Source organism: Hyperolius riggenbachi, chromosome 6 (assembly GCF_040937935.1).
Source record: "Hyperolius riggenbachi isolate aHypRig1 chromosome 6, aHypRig1.pri, whole genome shotgun sequence".
NCBI classification, from domain to species: domain Eukaryota; kingdom Metazoa; phylum Chordata; class Amphibia; order Anura; family Hyperoliidae; genus Hyperolius; species Hyperolius riggenbachi.
Genome location: NC_090651.1, coordinates 27,102,720 through 27,122,666, shown reverse-complemented (window position 1 = coordinate 27,122,666; position 19,947 = coordinate 27,102,720). Strand labels below are relative to the sequence as shown.

The 19,947-nt window shown below is 44.9% G+C and overlaps 1 protein-coding gene across 4 annotated transcripts in view; it reads left to right on the top strand.

The window, feature by feature from the left end:
- SPATA6 (spermatogenesis associated 6) overlaps positions 1-19,947 on the top strand; it is a 140,931-nt gene that overhangs the window by 9,110 nt on the left and 111,874 nt on the right. For 3 of the 4 annotated variants that reach the window (XM_068239040.1, XM_068239037.1, XM_068239038.1), the window contains exons 3-4: positions 10,859-10,924; positions 16,462-16,677. In XM_068239040.1, coding sequence (XP_068095141.1) covers positions 10,913-10,924; positions 16,462-16,677 — 228 coding nt within the window. In that variant the 5' untranslated portion in view covers positions 10,859-10,912. Of the gene's footprint in view, positions 1-5,620; positions 5,659-10,858; positions 10,925-16,461; positions 16,678-19,947 lie in introns of all 4 variants that reach the window. The other variant, XM_068239039.1, reaches the window with a different exon arrangement.

The following is a 19,947-nucleotide window of genomic DNA, read 5'->3' as shown; positions in this document are numbered from 1 at the left end:
GCTATCCGGGATGTTGTCATGAAGCCATGTTTCCGTAAAGCAAAGAATTGGGGTATTGTTGCCAAGTTCACGCTTGTCCTCGAGGAGTCTCAGTTCATCCAATTTGTTGGGGAGGGAGCGGACATTTGCGAGGAGGGCTGCGGGGATAGCTGACCGCAGGCCCTTCCTCTTCAATCTCACCCGGGCGCCTGCTCGACAGCCCCTGTGTCGCTGGCTTGCGCGGGGTTCTAGCTCGGGGGCAGTGATTTTCTGGACGTTTGGGACAGTGATTTTCGGGACGTAGCATAACCCTCACTGATAAGTAATTACAGCCATAAAACACTTTCCTGTCAGTAAATCGCTTTCGATAGCAGGAAATGAAGGTGTCATTGAGCAGAGACAATGAAACAGTAAAAACTTAAAAACTAGATTAAAAGGGGAACTGAAGTAAGAGGTATACGGAGGCTGCCATATTTATTTCTTTTTAATCAATACCAGTTGCCTGACAGCCCTGCTGGTATATTTCTCTGCAGTAGTATCTGAATAACACCAGAAACATCAAACAATGTAAAGAAGGAGCACCACAAATGGTAGCAATCTTCGAGTGTGCCCTGGTCAAGGTCTTAGTGTCCAAACAGACCTGCAGCAATCCCAAAAGCAAGTAGGACCGGCACCTCTCTTAGCAGTGGTATCAAAGCTCTTTTATTGTATCAAAACGGCATAGCAATGACAGACGCTGTTTCGGGACTCAGCCCTTTCTCAAACTGCAATAGCCTAAATATACACCCGTGCACACAATCTTAAATACACCCGCCCCCAATAAAAACACCAATCGGTGTCCTGCTGGGTGGAGCCTATGTGGCGGACCTGATGGGGAACAGTTATCTTAATATGTAAATCAACAGAAGCATCATACAAGCATTTACCTGTCAGTCAAAGAAAGATTCCACGAACGCTCGCTCATGGGAAGCCGCACGGAGGAGGAATACTATAGTGTGACGTCAGGCCACTTCCGCCCCATGCGCCGATTGAACCAATCAGCGGCCGCTGGGATACCGGAAGTCCGTAGGCGTCCGTGGAGCGCATCCTCTTGCGTCCCACTTATACCAAAACATCCGGCGCTCACCGGAAGTTACATACATGCGTCTATCTGGGTCACTGGTAGCCAGGCAACAAGCCGGGACCCAGAATTCAATAAACAAACCGTCTCTCCATATCACGGCCACAGTGGGGGGCACTCCGACATACATAGGTGCACATAAACAAACATAGACATCCCACCGCACACAACATGAGCGCCGATTGACAGGGTCTAGAATAGAAGTAACGGTCGCAGATGTCACCCACTGGAGCCATAAAATGAAGAGACAAAAAAGAGCAAAAATGAAAAATGAAAACTAAAAAATTAAAAATACAAAAATATAAAGTGACAGGCAAATACTTGCATACTACACCTCACATCAGGCCAACCACACCGACAACCCAGGGGTACCTAAAAACAAGAAATGCACAATAATTAGTATTAAGAAACATGTAAGTAAATCAATCATCTATATGGACAGGTTAATACATTCAGGAACCAATGTTATCAGAACGAGCAACAAATATCGCAATACATGGAGACAATCAGGCCCGTATACAAAACCCCAAATCATATTCCCGATTCAATCCTTTTGGTTCTAGGGTTCCCAACCTCCTAATCCAAGCCGCCTCCTTTTTAAGTAGTGCAGTCTCCCTACTACCTCCCCGCCAATTTAAAGGAACAGAGTCAATCACCATCACTCTAAGTTGTGATACTGAATGCCTCAAAGTGGTAAAGTGTTCTGAAACAGATTGGCCCTTAAGTCTGTTGCGGATTGCCGATTTGTGCGATGAGATACGTTCTTTTAATCTTTGGGTAGTCATGCCTACATACGCAAGGCCACAAGGGCACTTGAGCATGTAGACCACGTAGCTAGAGTCACATGTATAGCGCTGATGAAGAACAAACTGAGTACCCAGAGATGGATGGGTAAACGTATTACCCTTGTGGCAGTATTCCTCCTCCGTGCGGCTTCCCATGAGCGAGCGTTCGTGGAATCTTTCTTTGACTGACAGGTAAATGCTTGTATGATGCTTCTGTTGATTTACATATTAAGATAACTGTTCCCCATCAGGTCCGCCACATAGGCTCCACCCAGCAGGACACCGAATGGTGTTTTTATTGGGGGCGGGTGTATTTAAGATTGTGTGCACGGGTGTATATTTAGGCTATTGCAGTTTGAGAAAGGGCTGAGTCCCGAAACAGCGTCTGTCATTGCTATGCCGTTTTGATACAATAAAAGAGCTTTGATACCACTGCTAAGAGAGGTGCCGGTCCTACTTGCTTTTGGGATTGCTGCAGGTCTGTTTGGACACTAAGACCTTGACCAGGGCACACTCGAAGATTGCTACCATTTGTGGTGCTCCTTCTTTACATTGTTTGATGTTCCAGTGTGTGTCCATAGGAGTGAAGCATCATGACGACTACACAGGTGGACAAGGTGGCTGGAACCTTTTGCTATAATGAACAACAGACAACAGAGATCCTGGCATTGGTTGAGAGAGGCACAGCTTTTCTCAATACCCCAGATCCGAAGCCATTACAATGGGAACTAGAGGTGACTATGAAGCGGAAAATTAATCTGGATATACACTCTAAGACTTTGGCGGAGTACTGCCATACAAAGAGGATCCCTAGGGCCATGAGGTCCCAAATAGCACCGGTGATGTTCCCACATGATTCTGCTTATTGTGAAGTCTGGGCGAATATTTGGAATAAGGCGTCGTTGGACGCAATGTTGCACACGATTGTGCGGATACAACAAGAGCTTCCTTTACTGACAGCCAAGATTGATGTTTTAACCAAGCAAATTAAGAACACTGTTCCGAGTGACAAGTTTTTGGAATTCATGGAGACTTTAAACAACAAAATGGAGGCTTTAACCAAGTCCATAGAAGAAGACAAGAGAGGGAAATTTACACGTGACACTTGTGATTACGTGTCGGGCTATGTGTATTCATGGCAACGACTTCCAGGAGCACGTAATCCAGCTCCCAGAGGGAGAAAACCTCCCAGAGGGAAGAAACCCCCGCAATCAGGTGCGGGTTCAGGCCGTGATGAATCAGGCGTATCCTCTCGTGATGTCTCCCCAAACTGCGGAGGAGGAGGAATCACCGAGGGGGGAGGCGCCACAGGAGGAGAATCCTCCAAGAAGAAAATGAGTCCACGAGTTTTGAGACAGAGGAAGAACCTATAGAACATCTGGTAGTGAACATTTCTTCCCACAATTTAACCAGTGATGAGATTCGTGTGTTAAACTATGGACTTTCTTTCTGCCCGACACATCTGACAGATTTTTTTCAATTGGATCAGGAACTGTTCCGTTTTTTTCGGAGCATACGTTTAAAACATTTTTTTGCATGTTTACCCCCTTTTCCTTCAAATGCTCATAATGAGGACGATGGTTGCTTCAGATTGAAGTCATTAGGCTTTAGAAATCCCAGTACTTTCCTTCCCCCTAGCCATCCAGTGATAGATAATTTTACATCTAAAGTACAGGAAGAAATTAGAGCACTTGAAGAAGGGTACAAAAAAGGTGATTTTGTGGTTCATCGGAATCTCTCTAGATGTGAGAGGGAGGCGGTGGTGTCTTTACAACAGAATGTGTCCATCACCATTCGCCCCGCCGATAAAGGTGGGGCAGTGGTTGTGATGGGCACAGACATGTACGAGGCTGAGATCTTAGGTCAGCTGGCTGACCGGGAGGTTTACCAACCGGTACCGGGTGACCCTTTGTCCTGGATTTGTAAAAAAGTAGAAGATCTTCTATCTGATGCTCTTAGGAAGGGGCTGATAGACCAGGGCCTATATAAATTTTTAAGGGAAGACTATCCTGTGACACCAAAATTGTATACTCTCCCCAAAATACATAAACGCCTCAATAATCCCCCAGGTCGGCCTATTGTGGCCGGCGTGGGCTCGATTTTTGTGCCACTAGCCAAATTTCTGGATTCTGTATTGCAACCACTAGTCCAGGCCATTCCCTCATACCTAAGGGATACATCTATGTTCCTAGAGAAATTGGGAGAGATTGTACTTCCTGAAGAAGAGGTGCTTCTTGTGACTCTTGATGTCGAGAGCCTCTACACCTCCATCCCCCATGATGGGGGTGTAGAGGCGGTAGACTGGTTCTTGATGACACGAACTGACTTGAACATTGATCAGAGACGCTTTTGTGTCAATCTGTTACAGGTGGTCCTCCAGTACAATTACTTTGAATTTAAGGGACAATTCTACCTACAGCGACGGGGAACCGCTATGGGGTCGAATGTGGCCCCCTCCTATGCAAATTTATACATGGGCCTATACGAAGAGGCGTTCGTGTATGCTAATTCACTATTCCACCAGTATTCTTTATGCTGGTGGCGTTTCATTGACGACATTTTTTGCATTTGGAGGGGGCCACGTTCGACCTTGATTGAGTTTATGTCCCAGTTACATGATTCCTGTCCTTACATCAGGTTAACATCCCACAGTGATGTGAGGACGATTTCCTTTTTGGACACATTGATTGTGCGGGATGGGACACGACTTAATACTGACTTATACATTAAAGACACTGACCGCAATTCCTTACTCCATTATAGGAGCTTTCACCCAACCAGCACTAAGAACAGTATCCCCTCTAGTCAATTGAATAGAGTTGAGAGGATAGTCAGTGATGAACCAAAACGTGAGTTACGTAGGAAGGAAATGGCCCGAAAATTCAGGAAGAGAGGTTACCCTGTGTCCACCCTGGAACCCAGGATCGGAAATAGACGTAAATTGATTGGCCCTCGGATGCCCTTCGTGTCGACCTTCAGTGCCTGCAGTGACGTTGTGTCACGGATCATCCGCAGGCACTGGAGGATCCTCACGGATGGTTTTCCTTTTGTCCCCGAATTTAGATACCCCCCCACTTATGTCATTCAAACGCGCGCCCACTATTCGCGACAAATTAAAATTGAAGGAACGGATTGTGCCCAATACCAGAAATGTGGGCATGTTTCCATGCCTAGGATGCCACATGTGTGGAATGGTTATCAAGGGTAATACGTTTACCCATCCATCTCTGGGTACTCAGTTTGTTCTTCATCAGCGCTATACATGTGACTCTAGCTACGTGGTCTACATGCTCAAGTGCCCTTGTGGCCTTGCGTATGTAGGCATGACTACCCAAAGATTAAAAGAACATATCTCATCGCACAAATCGGCAATCCGCAACAGACTTAAGGGCCAATCTGTTTCAGAACACTTTACCACTTTGAGGCATTCAGTATCACAACTTAGAGTGATGGTGATTGACTCTGTTCCTTTAAATTGGCGGGGAGGTAGTAGGGAGACTGCACTACTTAAAAAGGAGGCGGCTTGGATTAGGAGGTTGGGAACCCTAGAACCAAAAGGATTGAATCGGGAATATGATTTGGGGTTTTGTATACGGGCCTGATTGTCTCCATGTATTGCGATATTTGTTGCTCGTTCTGATAACATTGGTTCCTGAATGTATTAACCTGTCCATATAGATGATTGATTTACTTACATGTTTCTTAATACTAATTATTGTGCATTTCTTGTTTGTAGGTACCCCTGGGTTGTCGGTGTGGTTGGCCTGATGTGAGGTATAGTATGCAAGTATTTGCCTGTCACTTTATATTTTTGTATTTTTAATTTTTTAGTTTTCATTTTTGCTCTTTTTTGTCTCTTCATTTTATGGCTCCAGTGGGTGACATCTGCGACCGTTACTTCTATTCTAGACCCTGTCAATCGGCGCTCATGTTGTGTGCGGTGGGATGTCTATGTTTGCTTATGTGCACCTATGTATGTCGGAGTGCCCCCCACTGTGGCCGTGATATGGAGAGACGGTTTGTTTATTGAATTCTGGGTCCCGGCTTGTTGCCTGGCTACCAGTGACCCAGATAGACGCGTGTATGTAACTTCCGGTGAGCGCCGGATGTTTTGGTATAAGTGGGACGCAAGAGGATGCGCTCCACGGACGCCTACGGACTTCCGGTATCCCAGCGGCCGCTGATTGGTTCAATCGGCGCATGGGGCGGAAGTGGCCTGACGTCACACTATAGTATTCCTCCTCCGTGCGGCTTCCCATGAGCGAGCGTTCGTGGAATCTTTCTTTGACTGACAGGTAAATGCTTGTATGATGCTTCTGTTGATTTACATATTAAGATAACTGTTCCCCATCAGGTCCGCCACATAGGCTCCACCCAGCAGGACACCGATTGGTGTTTTTATTGGGGGCGGGTGTATTTAAGATTGTGTGCACGGGTGTATATTTAGGCTATTGCAGTTTGAGAAAGGGCTGAGTCCCGAAACAGCGTCTGTCATTGCTATGCCGTTTTGATACAATAAAAGAGCTTTGATACCACTGCTAAGAGAGGTGCCGGTCCTACTTGCTTTTGGGATAACACCAGAAACAAGCATGCAGCTAGTCTTGTCAGATCTGACTTTAAAGTCTGAAACACCTGATCTGCTGCATGCTTGTTCAGGGGCTATGGCTAATAGTATTAGAGGCAGAGGATCAGCAAGGCTGCCAGGCAACTGGTACTGCTGAAAAGGAAATAAACCTGGCAGCCTCCATATACCTCTATCTTCACTTTCCCTTTAAATATAAAACTGTGGGGTATTTTTTTAAAAAAGGTCATTTTTAAGAGGAGGAGGATAGATACAATTGTTTTTCTCATCCGTTTATTTTCACCTCGGATGTCCTTTAACATCCAGTGGAATGCAGTTGCATGAATGACATCAAAACACAATGAACACAATTGTGCACAACATAGCAAATGAAGATGTACAGTGGCACCAGATGCGGTTCACACTGACACTTTCTGGGAAACTGATCCGTGAAAACGCATCCGATTTCCGTTCGGGCTGCTCCGTTTCTGTTCTGTTTCCATACTGTTGGTTCAGCTTCGTTTCCCCATATAGCCCCTCCCCCCTCATTACCATAGTATGTCTGGCCAGAACGATCCGTTGTTGTGAAGAAAGGATCAGCTTACTCATTGCCTCCCATGCAGCGTTTCAGTGTTCGTTTCCGTTTCTGGGCTCAGCGGTCCGGACGAATCGCAGCAGCACCAAACTTGTGGCCCCTTCAGCAGAGCTTGCAATATGGATCAGTTCGAATGGACTAATGAGAACGGATCCATAGGTTAACACTGGAACCGTTCACATCCGTTACGATCTGCAAATGGACCGTTTCTTACTGCCAATGAGAACTGGGCCTAACTCAATTTGGACCAGAGGCTTTTTTTTTTCTCTTTTCACTTCCTGATCACAGTGATTGGCTCTCAGTGATCAGGAAGTCAGGAGCCAATGGAAACGGCTCCTGATTGATGCACAGAATCTGTGCCAGCAGGGACATGCTATTGCGTCCCTTGCTCCGGAGCCACTGGTGATAAAACTACGCCACATCAGGCTTAGGCAGCCACTAGTGCAGCGTAGCTTAAACTATCAGCAGCCCCGAACTGGTTAATGATGCACATATCAATTATTCTGAAAGGACCACTATCGCGAAAAAAGTAGGCAGTTAAAATCTGACAGAACCGACAGGTTTTGGACCAGTCCCTCTCCTCATGGGGGATTCTCAGGGTTTTCTTTGTTTTTAACAGGATTTCCTGAACAGCAGTTGCAAAGTCTAACTGACAAAATAGTGTGCAAGTGGTTAGCCACTTGAAGGAGTTATCAGGGCAAAATGTACAAAATAAGCTTTACTCACCTGGGGCTTTCTCCAGCCCCTTGCAGCCGACTGTCCCACGCCAACCGGTCCGCTACCCGCTGCTGTCCCGGTCTCTGCGCTTTGTATGCAGGCCGAACATGGCCACGTGGGCCGCAGCGAACTGCGCACAATATCAACCCCAAAAAGCCTAATTGGTGGTAAAAAAAACAAGCTATAGATCATTTAATTGTGATTAGTAGTGATTAAGCTATTGGCAAATGAAAGGGATGAGCACTAAAAGGTGAAAATCACTCTTGTCCGTTTGGGTAAAAACCGCTTTGGGGTGATGTGGTTAAGGAGGCTGGCTGGTATCTTACTATTTTGGCAGTTAGGGCCTGTTTCCTCTAAATACAATTTTTCTGGTGCAGATGTTCCCATAGGCATTCATTGGAGTCAGTTTTTCTGCATCCAATCTGCGTGTAGTGGAAACAGGCCCATAAACTGCTGTTCAGGAAATGCTGTTGAAAACAAAGAAAACCCTGACAATCCCCCATGAGGAGATGGGCTGGCCCAAAACCTGTTGGTTCTGTCAGATTTTAACTGCCTACTTTTGTTTTGTGATAGTGGTGCTTGAGAGGATACCAGAGCTGACGTGAGTAGGAGAAACGGGGGGAGCATTAGTGCGCAGGTGCTGGCCCGGCTGCATGCGCCCTACATTGCCTGCCTGCAGCCAGAAGTGCTCTTCGCATGCACATGACTTAGTTAAGAAGAGGTTCCTGCGGCAGTCTGTATCTTTTCAGACAAGGCATCATGGAAGCATATTGCTCGCCGTTGTAAGATTAGATCCAGACATGCTTTGTCCTAAGCAGAAAGTCCTTGAAGATGGTTTTGGAATGCGTCCCGCAGCTCTGAGCGCTCATAAATACAACTTCTACAGCATAAAATGGCACTTCGCTTCAAGTGCTGTTATATATATATGTGTCATTATCCGTCAATGCGAGATTTATGGCCAGCCTGCCTCGTACTTGCCTCTGCAGAAAGTTTCCGCGCTCTGTGAATGCCGTGACACGACAGGCAGCGCCGCGATGGAACGCTCCCCCGCCGCACATTAATATTAATAGCCCTTTATTTGTCTTTAATATTTGAATGATAAAGCAGATCACCGAGGAAGCTGCAATTTGTCATCACAAATGAAATTGTTGTCTGACAACAACTCAGCACATTTGTGTTTGTTGGGAGACGAGAGGACGAGCGCGGCCGGTGCGCATTGGAATTGGGCACGATTTCCCAGTGCGCTCTTGTTTTGGGTTGGTGATGGCGGTTTTTGTGCACAATTTTAGGGAGTTTTCCCCATCGATCTCCCAAATTCTTCCCATGGTTAAAGATGGTTGTAATAATAGGTATGTCTTGCTTCTTCGGATAGGATCTGCAGTGAAAATAAACGTAATGAACAACAGTGCTTCATATTTACAATAATTATATATAAATGATTTAGTCAGTGTTTGCCCATTGTAAAATCTTTCCTCTCCCTGATTTACATTCTGACATTTATCACATGGTGACATTTTTACTGCTGGCAGGTGATGTCAGTGGAATGAGACGCTGCTTGCTTTATTGGCAGTTGGAAACAGCTGTAAACAACTGTTATTTCCCACAATGCAGCAAAGTCCCCACAGTGTGATGCCAGAACCATGGTTCTGACATCACACTATGGAAGGGGTTTCACCACAAAATCAGCCATACAGAGCCCCCTGATGATCCGTTTGTGAAAAGGAATAGATTTCAGCTACTGAATGGGATGAAGTTAAATTCTTGGATAGGGTTTCTTTTTAACCCTTTCGGGACTAGACATTTGGCAGTAGTAGTGTCTGAATAAGACCACAAACAAACATGCAGCTAATCTACTGAGATCTGATAATAATGTCAGAAACACATGATGTGCTTGTTCAGGGTCTATGACTTATGCTAGGTTTACACCATACACTTTTCTGGCAGATTTACCAGCCAGATTGATTATTTCCAACATGTTTAATCTGAATTTTGATTGATTCTTGATTTTCCAATTTTTTTTTTTTAATTTGCCGTCCTCCTCTGCCCGCAGCTTCGGTACTGTGTCCCTGCACTTCTGCCAGTCAGGGCCAGTCTACGCAGGAGAAGTGCGCCCTCTACGTATCTCTCCAGGGGCTGCAGGCAGAGGAGGACGGTGTTGTGGCAGCGATCTGAGCGTATGGGGCTGGAGGAAGCCCCAGGTATGTATAAATCTTTTTACTTTTATCAGCTCTGATTCCCTTTAAAAAGTAGATTTAAATATAAAATAAAACTGTGGAATATCTTAAGTAATTTTTAGGAGAAGGAGAATAGATACAATTTCATCAGTTTATTTTCACCTTGGGTGCCCTTTAAAGGGAACCTTAACTGAACAGCTGAACTTAACTGAACTTAACTCTGGGCCGCTCTAGAATCCTCCGGTACAAAAATACGTTGCCGCATATCTACGCGTGCGGAATGCGACAATGCGTATTTTTGTACGCGTTGTGGTCCGCAACAGCGCTAATTGCAGTAGGGAATGCGTCCAATAATACGCATGGCGGCCGGCCGACTGGTGAGTCGTCAAAAAAAAAACTAAGTGACAGCGGGGGACCGGAGGATTCTAGAGCGGCTCCGAGGGCACAGGACTGCTGCAGGGGGCTGGTAATAGCCCCACGTAAGTGAAACTCTTTACCCCCCCGTTCAGTTAAGGTTTCCTTTAAAGGAAATAAATATGGCAGCCTCCATATTCTCACTTCAGTTGTCCTTTAAGTTGATATGTGGACCCCCCCCCCCAGTGTTTTTAAATGGTTATCCGGTGCTCTACCTGGACTCGTCCATCCAGAGCTAACGCGCCTCGGGATAAAAGTCAGATCTTAATTGTTGTACAAAGCAATGTAATCGTTTGTAATTCAATCGTCACAAATGCAAATGTTATCTGCCTGACATTTCTTGCAAGTGCCGTGTCTATTTTAATTATCTTTATTAAAGTCGGGAGCTTACAAAGGGAACACCGCACAATTAAACCCCAGTTTGTTACAGCGCCTGACATTTACCTGCGATAGCCTTTACTTGCAGACCTTGATGTTTAATTATTGTTGTGTATTTTTTCTCGACCCCTCCAGGGATCCGTCGGGAAGAAATGTACGTTTGAACGGTGACCCGGTGACAATCGAAGAATGCGCAAACAGGTTAGAGTTCCCGCTCTTGTTTGTCTAACGACAAAAGACGTTATGTAAGAGGCAGGCAAATCCGCAGAGCTTTGCTCTATTAAATAGGAAACCATCTTGAAGACTTTTTCTTTTTTATGTATTCTTGTCAACAAGTTCTGCCGCTCCGAATCCCTCCATGCTAAGGAAAGCAGACAGCTCAATTAGACATCAATTAACATGAAGTGTTTTATTGCAAAGGCGGCGAAACTGGTCTGACGGCTGATGGAATTGAAGTGGTCACTTCAATGTTCCCTTTTTCCTGTTTTATTCCACGCGGCTTATAAATATATAGAATTTGTATCGATGGATGTGCTTCTTATAAAGCCAAATAAAGGCATTTAGTTCTAGCTGTCTCTTAAAGAGGAACTCCAGTGAAAATAATGTAATTTTACAATAATTATGTATCAATGATTTAGTCAGTGTTTGCCCATTGTAAAATATTTCCTCTCCCTGATTTACATTCTGGCATTTATCACATGGTGACATTTTTACTGTTGGCAGGTGATGTCAGTGCAAGGAGCTGCTGCTTGCTTTTTTTAGCAGTTGTAAATGGCTGTTATTTCCCACAATGCAACAAGGCTTCCACAGTGTGATGTCAGGACCTCAGTGCTGTGAGGCGCGACATCATTTGTGGGAGGGGTTTAACCACAAAATCAGCCATACAGAGCCCCCTGATGATCCATTTGAGAAAAGGTAAAGATTTCTCATTGGAAAAGGCAAGGCTGTGGAGTTGGAGTCGAGGAGTCGGAGTCGGGGCAATATTGGGCACTCTGAGTTGGAGTCGTGGTTTCATAAACTGAGGAGTTGGAGTCGGAAGATTTTTGTACTGACTCCACAGCCCTGGGAAAAGGGATACCAGCTACGGATTGAGATGAAGTTCAACCTGAACTGAGTAAAATAATTTAAAATAAACACATGATGTAGCTGCAAATGAATATTTACATACTAACCTCATTGTCAGTTCCTCTCAGAAGCTCACCATTTTCTTCTTAACAGTGATCCCTTCCAGTTCTGACAATATTTTGTCAGAACTGAAATATACCAGTTGCTGTCAGGTAATGCCCATGTTTCCCTATGGCTCAAGTGGGCGATATTACAGTTTAACAGTGTTATGGGGTAATGACCATTTTTAAAATGGAGGACAGAGAATTCCATTGATCACAGTGGACAGGACAGGAGAAAGAGATTGAGGAGTAGACTACACGGGAGGTAAGTATGACCTGTGTATGGTTATTTTAACTTTTTAGTTTCAGTTCAGGTTCTCTTTAAAGGACCACTATCGTGGAAAACGTAACATTTAAAATACATGCAATAAGTATGTTTCTTCTAGAGTAAAATAAGCCATAAATAACCTTTCTCCTATGTTGTTGTCACTTACAGTAGATAGTAGAAATCTTAAAACATTTTCTTGACACACTCATTTGTGGGCCACGCCCATGGAGGTTACGCCCTTAGAGGTGTGTCTTTGAGTATGTATATCTTGCTGGATGTTTTATATTTTGGACTATGCCTAAGGACGCAGCTCTGAAACATGTTAGCCATTTTATGCTGTACCTGATTGCCTAAATAAAGCTTTTAGTATTCTCTACTAACTAGAAAGTGCGGACTTCCCATTACTATATTTCCTGGCAACTTGATTTCCAGCCTTTCCAGCAGAGTTGGGCAAGGTTGAGTGGTGTCCTTCTACCTGTACAGATAGTAGAAATCTGCCAAGTTTTGGACTAGTCCATCTGCCTATGACTTTTAGTATTTTTTTTATTTTTTTTATAAAAGCACTCCCTGGAAAGGACACACACACACACACACACACACACACACACACACACACACACACACACACACACACACACACACACACACACACACACACACACACACACACACACACACACACACACACACACACACACACACACACACACACACACACACACACACACGCAACTGTGACTCACTAAGTGCTTATGAAATTAGGAAGACCCTGAGAATCCCCCATGAGCAGAAGGGATGGTCAGATTTTTAGTACCTACTGCAAGTGACAGCAACATGGGAGAAAAGTAATGAATAGTTTATATAACTCTAGGAGAAATGTTCTTAGTTGTATGTGTTTATATGTACTTTTTACATTTTACAATTTTCGTAATCATGGTCCTTTAGGCCTCGTTTCCATCTATGCGCTTCTGTCCGCTTCTGTCCGCTTCTGTCCGCTTTTTGGCAACATGTATCAGGCCTCGTTCACATTATTAGCGCAGATGGCTGTGCGATTGGAACGCAACGCGTCCGATCGCACGCCATCTGCGCTCCTATGCGCTGTGCTGCAGATCCCATTCATTACAATGAATGGGATCTGCGCTGCGATTCCCAAAAATGCGTGCAGCACGCGATAGCGCAATCGCGCTGCCACGCAGCGCATATGATGGGAACGGTAGAAGGGCTGTCTATGCCCTTCTACCGTTCTTGCGTGTCGCACACTATACGCGCTGCCAAAATGCGGACGGCAGCGCGTATAGTCTGAACGAGGCCTCAATCTGTAACATTGATGTGCTGAAAAAAAGCGGATAGAAGCGGACAGATGGAAACAAGGCCTAAGGGCCTTTTTCCACTAGCCTGCGATTTGCGATTTGCTTCTGATCGCAAATCGCAAGGTACATTAAACTAATGGAAACTGCAGCAGCAATTTCCATTAGTGCGATCCGATTGCGATGCGATTTTGGTCAAAGCGCAATCGTTGTCCTGCCGCGTTTTGTATGCGATTGAGCTGGACTATAATGAATATAGTAGCTCAATCGCAATCGCATAATGGAAATTGAAACGCGATTGCGATCGGAATCGCGATCGCATTTCATAGTGGAAAAGAGCCCTTAAGGGCTCTTTCACATCAGAGCTTGCGTTGGAGAACGCTCAAAGCATACGTTTTGTTGTATGCGTTTTAATGCGTTTTGATATGCGTTGCACTGCAGTGAGTGTGCGTTTTTAATCCGTTTTCAATGCGTTACAGCACATAGAAAAACGCAGGTAATTTTTTTTTCTTTTAGTTTTCAACTTTCTACATTGTTCCTCTGTTGCATTCTGGGACTGATTGCCTGCGTTAACGGATTAAAAACGCGCATAGCGTGCGTTTTACATTGACTAACCTTGTAACGCATAAAGCTAGCGTCGGCCGAAAAACTGCGCCTGGGTGCAGTGTAACGCAACGCACAAAAAGGCTGCGTTACATGTGAAAGCTAAAATGAAAGTCTATGGACTTTCATTTCACCTTGGGTAACGCAAACTTTACCCTTTGCGTTGAAACGCAGAAAATCTGCCCTAATGTGAAAGAGCCCTAAGGGGATCTGAGCACCTTTTTTCCCAAAATACAGGGTGGCGCATGAAAAACCACGTCCCCAGTTTGATTAAACAGACAGGTGCCGGCCTGTCTGCCTGTCTCTGTGTGCCTCTTACTAGATCCGTGCTGGGTGTGTCCTCCCCAGGTTTGTGTCGCTCGCATTTGCTGCTTTTTGAGAGTGTTACCCATATGGCAGCAAACACAGGCTTCAGTATACCCGGGGAGCGCACACCCAGCCCCCATCGAGTAAGAGGCACATAGGGACGGGATGCCTGACATCTGAGTAAATACTCACTCTCGTGGCGAGCAGATGGGCCTGTTTCTAATGTGTCACCTGCCTGCATATGAAACAAAGGCCTCAATTCACTAAACTTATCTCCTGTCTTTAATAACTCTTGTAGAGTTGTTACCATGGTGATAAGGCATGTAGTATTCAGGAAACATTTTACCTCAGGCAAGCCTAAAGTTAACTCTTCTGTCTTTAAATTAACTCTCCAATCGTTAAAATAACTCCAGAGTTAAAGACAGGCTGTTAATTAACTGCATGTGAAAATAACTACAGAGGAGGTAAATTAACTACAGAGGAGGTAAATTAACTACAGGAGAGGTAACTTAAGGAATGAAGAGCTAAGATAACTCTCTCACGTGTGGAGGTAAGTTTTCTCTTGCCTTATGATCTCTAGCATGATCTTAGTGAATTGAGGCCAAAGTATCCCATAAGGAGGGTTCATAAATAGAGTGGACCGTAGGGATGAGTGACGGCATTACTTGCCTTCGATGAGCTGCTCCCTAGCCCCCCCCGTCTGCATGGGCTCCTCCTCCTTCTCCAGGCAGACCCCCCAGCTGCAGCAGTATAAAGTGCCTGCGGCAGTGTCACAGGTTCCTGGCCGCTGCAGTGCATGCCGGGAGATGTAGTCCTGCAATGTGAGTACATCTGACCAGGAAGTGTGCTCGCAGCAAAGGACTACATCTCCCAACATGCATTTTAGATATCAGGGATGGACGACACCACTGTTGGTGTTGTGTCTGATCGTGCTACCTGTAAATTTACGCTGCCCGGCATGCGCAGGAGAAGCCTGTGCTGAGACATTTCCTGTGCAATTCTGCTGCCGCGCTAAACACCCCAAATATCCCTGTCCCTGAGCTCTCTGCCCTCCTCAATGCCGTGCTATAGCCCCCCGAGATTAGCGACAATAATTGTCGCTATTTTGGAGGGTAATGGGAAGAGAGGGATTCTCTGCTCAAAACGCCCACTGATGGCGTTCCTGCAGGCTTTCCTCAGCTGCCATTGGGCAGCTGTCTCTCCCTGGCAGTGCCCACTGCCACTCCCCCGCCTCCGAGCATGCTGGGAGAGAATCTCTCTCTCTTTTCAGCGTCGTGACCCCAGAGGTCACAAAAGAGAAACTAAAGGAAAGCAGGCCAACGGAGCAGCGGAGAGCTGCAGGGATTGTGGCTACCTGATCCGCCCTGCCCCCTGGCTCAGGTAGCCTAGTTTTTATTTTTTTTTTTTTAATTGTATAATGCCACCTCGGGCTCTCTTTTAAGAGGAACTCCAGTAAAAATACTGTAATAAAAATAAGGTGCTTCATTTTTACAATAATTATGTATAAATGATTTAGTCAGTGTTTGCCTATTGTAAAAGCTTTCCTCGCCCTGATTTACATTCTGACATTTATCGCATGGTGACATTTTCAGTAGCTGCTGCTTGCTTTTTTGGCAGTTGGAAACAGCTGTAAACAGCTATTTCTCGCAATGCAACGAGAGTCACAGACAGGAAACTGCCAGGAGTACCACGGTTCTCAGAGTTTCCTGTGGGAGGGGTTTCACCACAATATCAGCCATACAGCGCCCCCTGATGGGAAAGGGGGTGTCAGCTACTGATTGGGATGAAGTTCAATTCTTGGTCACGGTTTCTCTTTAAAGTACCCACTGAGCATGCATGCTACTCAGTGGGGAAGGCAGCTTCCGGGCAGCACGATCAGACATAACGGTGCCGGAGCTTGAAGCTGCTGCAGCTGTGAGTCCTGGAGAGGATAAGCAGGGCATGCAGATGGGGGGGGGCACTATGCACACTAGATTCCCACCTGATGCAGCCTCAGCCGGCCGCCGGAGGGAGATGCCTCTCTGTGACGAGTACACCAGATATATTGAAATAACACAACCTATATACAGTATTTTTTTTTCTTTACAGTTTTCCTCACCCGTTCCTGAAAATGCTTCCTTCAGAATGTCCAGAAGTTATGAGCAGCCCACTATAGCGTCTAAATCCCGCTCGCCGTCACCGTACACCAACCGGCGCATGTGCCAATTATCCGAGGATTCCAAGCAGCGGCTCTCCCACCTCCACCTGGGACCCTTCCAATTCAAGAAGGAGACGGAGGTTAAACCCCCCTTCATAGTCAGACATGTAGGTGGAACACTCTCTATTTATGCACTTTGTGTGTGTTCTTCTACAGTAATGGTTAAAGAGTAACTGTCAGGCATAAAATAAAAAATCAATCAATAAATCAATCTGGTAAACAAGTAATAAGGATGTTAACCAGGCAATCCAAAAGTAAAAAATCACTCTTACTTTTCTTATCCATAAAACCTCATTCCCCAGTTTCCCTGGCTATTACTTGGTACATCTGCCGCACAAAGGAAGTTGCAGGGCATGCTGGGTTTTCTTTTTACTTTCCTCCCCTTTTCCCCTCAGACATAACTAATGCAGCCCGATTGGCTGAAGCCCCTCCCCCCTGTCCACATGCAGTCAATGGTCAGAGAGCTGAGTTTTTCCCACAGACCCTGCAGGAGGCAAAGCTCTGTATACAGTGGAGGAAATAATTATTTGACCCCTCACTGATTTTGTAAGTTTGTCCAATGACAAAGAAATGAAAAGTCTCAGAACAGTATCATTTCAATGGTAGGTTTATTTTAACAGTGGCAGATAGCACATCAAAAGGAAAATCGAAAAAATAACCTTAAATAAAAGATAGCAACTGATTTGCATTTCATTGAGTGAAATAAGTTTTTGAACCCTCTAACAATAAAAGACTTAATACTTAGTGGAAAAACCCTTGTTTGCAGCACAGAGGTCAAACGTTTCTTGTAATTGATGACCAAGTTTGCACACATTTTAGGAGGAATGTTGGTCCACTCCTCTTTGCAGATCATCTCTAAATCCCTAAGGTTTCGAGGCTGTCTCTGTGCAACTCTGAGCTTGAGCTCCCTCCATAGGTTTTCTATTGGATTAAGGTCCGGAGACTGACTAGGCCACTCCATGACCTTAATGTGCTTCTTCTTGAGCCACTCCTTTGTTGCCTTTGCTGTATGTTTTGGGTCATTGTCGTGCTGGAACACCCATCCACGACCCATTTTCAGTTTCCTGGCAGAGGGAAGGAGGTTGTCGTTCAGGATTTCACGATACATGGCTCCGTCCATTTTCCCGTTAATGCGATTAAGTTGTCCTGTGCCCTTAGCAGAAAAACACCCCCAAAGCAAAATGTTTCCACCCCCATGCTTGACGGTGGGGGCGGTGTTTTGGGGGTCATAGGCAGCATTTTTCTTCCTTCAAACACAGCGAGTTGAGTTAATGCCAAAGAGCTCTATTTTGGTCTCATCAGACCACAGCACCTTCTCCCAGTCACTCACAGAATCATTCAGGTGTTCATTGGCAAACTTCAGACGGGCCTGCACATGTGCCTTCTTGAGCAGGGGGACCTTGCGAGCCCTGCAGGATTTTAATCCATTGCGGTGTAATGTGTTTCCAATGGTTTTCTTGGTGACTGTGGTCCCTGTTAATTTGAGGTCATTCACTAACTCCTCCCGTGTAGTTCTAGGATGCTTTTTCACCTTTCTCAGAACTATTGACACCCCACAAGGTGAGATCTTGCGTGGAGCCCCAGAGCGAGGTCGATTGATGGTCATTTTGTGCTCCTTCCATTTTCGAACAATAGCACCAACAGTTGTCACCTTCTCTCCCAGCTTCTTGCTAATGGTTTTGTAGCCCATTCCAGCCTTGTGCTGGTCTACAATTTTGTCTCTGACATCCTTGGACAGCTCTTTGGTCTTTCCCATGTTGGAGAGTTTGGAGTCTGCTTGATTGATTGATTCTGTGGACAGGTGTCTTTTATACAGGTGACTAGTTAAGACAGGTGTCCTTAATGAGGGTGACTAATTGAGTAGAAGTGTCTAACCACTCTGTGGGAGCCAGAACTCTTAATGGTTGGTAGGGGTTCAAAAACTTATTTCACTCAATGAAATGCAAATCACTTGCTATCTTTTATTTAAGGTTATTTTTTTGATTTTTTCCTTTTGATGTGCTATCTGCCACTGTTAAAATAAACCTACCATTGAAATGATACTGTTCTGAGACTTTTCATTTCTTTGTCATTGGACAAACTTACAAAATCAGTGAGGGGTCAAATTATTTCCTCCACTGTATTTACCAGCTTGCCTGCTTCAGCGAATTCAGTTTTTTTTTTAAAGGTACAGGAGTCTCAAGGGGGTATTTCAGACATCGGTAACCCCCGGCTGAATGCGCAAGTGCCTATAGGGTACTCACCTTGAAAGGCGGAAGTCTCTGGGTCCTAAAGTGGCTTCCCCTTTCCTCCTCTGTCCCTTCATTCCAGCATTGGCTCCCCGGAATTAGGCTTGTTGCAACTTATGCAGGCTCAGTAGCTCCGTCCCACTTGGCTTTCTTTGGGAAAAGCCTGGCAGGATTGGATTTGCACCACTGCGCAGGGGGGATAAACAGATTTGACTCATTCCTTTAACTCAGGCATATAATAAGGAATTATGTTCTTAAGTTAAGGAGTGATTTCTAAAGTTAAGGTTTCAGTCCTTAAAATAATGACAGAATTATGAAGGGCCCATATGCATTTTTCTCCCAAGTTTTCTTCTAGGAAATACTTTTTCATCTTCTCTAAACTAACTTTTCAGTATTTTGCAAATAAAAATGTACCAAAAAGTTGGTGGAAATTGACTCTTAAAATATGTTTTTTTGGTTTGCTGGTGGCTTAAAGGGCATTTTATTATAAAGTGTGAAAATGTTGTGAATTGAATAAGGGCCCAGGTGAGCTATAGGGTCACTGAAGCCACGGGCTGGAGTTCTTGAACAGAAGTAATGACATGCTCCTTACTGAACAGCTTTTGTTAGGTAAAGAGACACTGAAGAAAAAAATAACAAAAAACATTATGATATAATGAATTGGTTGTGTAGTACGGATAATTACTAGAACATCAGTAGCAAAGAAAATATTCTCATTTTTATTTTCAGTTATATAGGTTTTTTTTTTTTTTTTTTTTTTTTTTTATAACATTGTATCATTCTCTAATATTTGCAGTTTACACACTACACTCAGCGTTCTAAATGATTTTACAGAGCAGGCCAGTGAACTTTTGAACTGTCCTCAGCAGGAAAAAAAAACAATACAGTGCCAGACACTTGAGATGATAAGCTTCAGAAGACAGAGCTCTCTGCGACTTTGAAAGTCGTGGAGCTCAATGGCTCTTTTGCATAGATAACAACTGGAGTTTCTTAAAGGAGTTTCCAGGGGAAAAATGAATAAAATAAGTGCTACTTACCGGGGGCTTCCTCCAGCCCCAAGCTCCCAGCATGTCCCTTGCCGCAGCTCTCCCCGCAGCCGTTCACCATGGCTTCCTCCCGGTCCCCAGCGATGACTTCAGGCCGACCTCC